Below are 3,891 nucleotides of genomic sequence, written 5' to 3'. Positions count from 1 at the left end.
AAATGAGGTCTCTAGTGAGTTTTGCAACTGACAACAAATTAAACTTGAAATCTGGTACATACAGTACATCCTTTATACATTTGCCTCCTAAAATAGTAGATTTTCCAGTATACATTATCTTTGCCTTATTTCCTATTGGCAATTGAATTCTATGTCCTCCAAATTGTTTTATATCACTCATTATATTCTTATCATGAGCAATATAATAAGTTTCCCTAGAGTCTACTATCCAACTAGTTAGAGGAATATTGGATAGTAAAGTCATAATACTTGCCATGTTTGTAGAGAATTCTTCACCTCCTTGCTTGTTCAGAAGCCCTATAAGCTGCTAATACTATTCCTCAGTGAGGAAATGTCCTTGTGGCTGAGTGTTTGTCCCTCCTGTTTCTTCAGTTCTTGCAGCATTGGCAAAAGATCTATTTCCTCCTGGCTGAGGTTTCTTTTTTCTTTTAAAGTCAGCTGGATAGCCAACAATTTTGTAATAGTTCTCCTTCAAATGTCCCTTGTAGCCACAATGTTCACAAATCAGTCCAAATTTTTTAGGCTTTAAAGCCTGTCCCTTTCCTGCAAGCATAGTTAATGGATCTCCATTTGTGTCAACTACACCTAGTGTTTGTTGACTCTCCTCCTGTGCCATTATGGCATAAGCTTTATTTACAGTCACAACTGGTCTTTTGAGAAGCACATTGCTTCTTACATTGTTGTAGCTCTCATTTAGGCCCATGAGAAATGTCAAAAGTCTCTGATTTCTCAGATGTTCTATTGAAGGCCTTGATTCTTCACAATCACATGAAGGCAGAGGTACCAATACATCTAATTCACTCCATAGATCTGACAACTTTGTATAGTAAGTAGTCACAGAATTAGTGCCTTGTGTAAGCCTAGCAATCTCTTACCAGAGATGATATATTCTAGTTAAACTACATCTATCAAATTTCTCCTTAAAATCACTCCATACTTTCCTAGCACTAGGTGCAAAAACTATGCTTAGCATCAATTCATTAGAGACTGTGCTTCCAATCCACGACACTATAATCGCATCATATTTTTTCCATTGTGCTACTAATTCTCCTCTATACGAACTTTGAACACATGTTCCATCTACAAATCCAAGTCTGCTTTTCCCCATAAGTGCTAGTTTCATTGCCGTACTCCACAGAGCATAATTTTCTGGCCCTGCGAGTTTAATTGGAACTAAACTAGACCTGGTGCATCTGCTGCTTGAAGAAATAGAGGATGATTGTGTTCGAGTGAGGTTGCCTCATTTCCTGCCATGGCGATCTGAAATTATGCTTCGTCTCCGGTGAATTTCTTCAAACTTTAGCTGACTCGCCGGAACCTCTCATCGGAGCTAGTGTCCTCAGTCTTGCTGCTCTGATACCATGTCAATTTACACGTAAATCTTCAGTAATTGAAACATGCAATGAGATGTTCTACAATGGAGGAAGGTTCTAGAGAGAAGGAAGAAGAAGATTTCTCATTATAGCCTCTCTAACATATATGAGTACACTGTTTTTATATAGAACAGTGTTAACTACCCTTTTAACCGACTAATTACAACTTTCTCTAATTACAAAAATTGACCCCTACTACTTATCTGATATCACAACAGCTTTCGTTTAACCATTTTGTCACCACTAGCTGTGAGCATAAAAAGTTCAAATTGAGTATTTAGTGTTAAATGTTTTTTTCTTTCCCCCGTTGTGAGGCTTTCTATTTCGATATGGTTGCTTGTGAGTTGTGACTTGGTTTTTCTGCTTAAAATGCAGTTCCTTATGAAAGTTTTGCCTAGCCTATAAAGAAAAAGAATTTCTAATTGCTAAAAACTAGCTTCCCAGTTTCTAATTTAGCAATTTGTTAAATGTTTATCAGAAGTATAAATCTTATGAATAAAGATCATATTCGTATAGGAAAGAATAAGGTAGTCGATTAAAGTTTGAGGATGATGGCTGGTTTTATTCATTTTCATTGCTGAGAAAGGTTCAATGGATTGCTTCTTTCGCCTCTTTCACCGTCAAAGTGCCTATGGTACCGGTTCTTATTTGGTAACCCGAAGCTCATGTAGAGGCACCTACAGCAGGATCCGTCATCTTGGCCGGAATTGCTTTAAAATTGGAAACCTACGGGTTTTTAAGATTTTTAATGCCCATGTTTCCCAAAGCGACACTTTGTTCCACTCCTTTTATTTATACTTTAAGCGCGATTGCTATAATATATACTATCTCGAACACTTTAAGGCAGATCGATCTTAAGAAGATCATTGCTTACTCCTCAGTAGCTCATATGAATCTGGTGATGGGTATGTTTAGTCGGGCGGTGGCCGTTAGGAACGGTCACCTACTTTGAGTTATGGACATCCCAGGCGAAAACATGTGTGCCGGGCGCGCGACCCATCAACATACTAGCAATGGGGAAAAAGCATAACATATCGCAATAAAAGCCTGATTAGAGGTGTCAGAAAACACTGCCGTTTGTTCCAAAAACAAAAGCCCCTTTTTCTGAGGTAATAAGTAAATTGGATAGTTGTAGTTGTTTATATTAGGTTAAAATGATTCTCTTTCGTATCAGGATTTCGGTGGCCATTGTCAATCAAGGTGGTGCCTCATTTCATATTAAGATGAAAAACACTTCAAAGCGTTATCTGCCCCACATGGACTTGATACTGGTCACAAACGTCAGTCTGGTGAAATCCAGGTTTGTTTGTTTTTTTAATTGCATGATGACGGTTCTTATATAGTACTTGTATAGATCTGTGTTATATGTGCAAATGAGAACGATCAAATTTTCCTTGTTTTTAGGGAAGTTATTTGTTATAAATGTTTTGCCTAAGTTTTAGCGTAAGTCACTTTTGTTCTCATACCAAATAATGATTGCAATATAACAACAGTCACAGAGGTATTTATGCTCCTCCTGTAACCGCACTTATGGTGTAAGCTTCTAATGCTCTCTCTAATATGTTTGGGATTTTTAAGAGACATTTGCTCTTTGATCTTTAGTAAATTAGCTCTATGTTTTGCTATTGAGATGCTTGGGATTTTTTGAATAAACAAGAGTTGGATGAAGTCGAGCATCCAAGGGTGTGGTCTAGTGGTCAATGAAGTGGGTGAGTACCTAAAGTCTCAGGTTCAAATCCTAGCGGAAGTAAAAAATACTAGGTGATTTTTATCCATCTATCAAAGCCTTGGTGGATAGAGTTACTTGGTACATGTTACTAGTGGGAGGTAACAGATATCTCGTGGAATTAGTCGGACTTCTATTTTTTCTGCCGATTCTGTTGCTTTTTCCCATATATTATTCACTTTTTAAATGTGTCTTTTACCTCTAGGCTTTAGCATTGGCAATGGATTATCTAACAGTCTCAATCTTTATAGGCAGTGGCCATCAAGGATGAACTTTGGCCAAATGATTCAATTCTAAACCAACTCATATTCAGTACAAAGACAACCTTTTTCTTAATTTTTTTTTTCAAATAATGATGTCGAAAAGAGAACTTTCTAAATTTAGTAAATTTAGAAATATAAATAGTTTTAATCATATAAGCAGAATCTTTGTTATTTGAAGATGTATGCTCCTTATACAGGAGCAGTTCTGGCTGAATAATTTATGTATTGTGAACGACAAACTTTAATCATTTATGATGATTCCTCCAAACACCCGCAAGTTTATCGCCAAATGTCTCTTCTATTTGGGTCTTCATATTTGGGTTCTCTTGATTTTTTTGTTAGATAGTGTAACGACATAACCGGTCGTTTTGAGCCCTAGCGTGTCGTTTAACGGTTTGAGGCCATGAGTAGCTCCACTTCAGGTATTATGACTTGTACGCGTGATCGGAATTGAAATTCGGGAAGTTCGGAGTTGATCTGGAAAGAAAAATCTTATTTCAGAAGCTTT

The 3,891-nt window shown here is 37.0% G+C and overlaps 1 protein-coding gene across 1 annotated transcript; it reads right to left on the bottom strand.

The window, feature by feature from the left end:
* Positions 1 to 334: 334 nt before the first annotated feature.
* LOC142175547 (uncharacterized) lies at positions 335 to 1,144 on the bottom strand. The gene is made up of 2 exons (XM_075242552.1): positions 959 to 1,144; positions 335 to 838 (listed from the first exon to the last, which is right to left on the bottom strand). Exons 1-2 carry the CDS (start codon positions 1,142 to 1,144, stop codon positions 335 to 337), a joined length of 690 nt encoding a protein of 229 aa, XP_075098653.1.
* Positions 1,145 to 3,891: the final 2,747 nt, after the last annotated feature.

The sequence above is a fragment of the Nicotiana tabacum genome, chromosome 21 (genome assembly GCF_000715075.1).
Source record: "Nicotiana tabacum cultivar K326 chromosome 21, ASM71507v2, whole genome shotgun sequence".
NCBI lineage: Eukaryota > Viridiplantae > Streptophyta > Magnoliopsida > Solanales > Solanaceae > Nicotiana > Nicotiana tabacum.
Note: the sequence above shows the minus strand (reverse complement) of the source record. Positions and strands in the feature narration are given on the sequence as shown.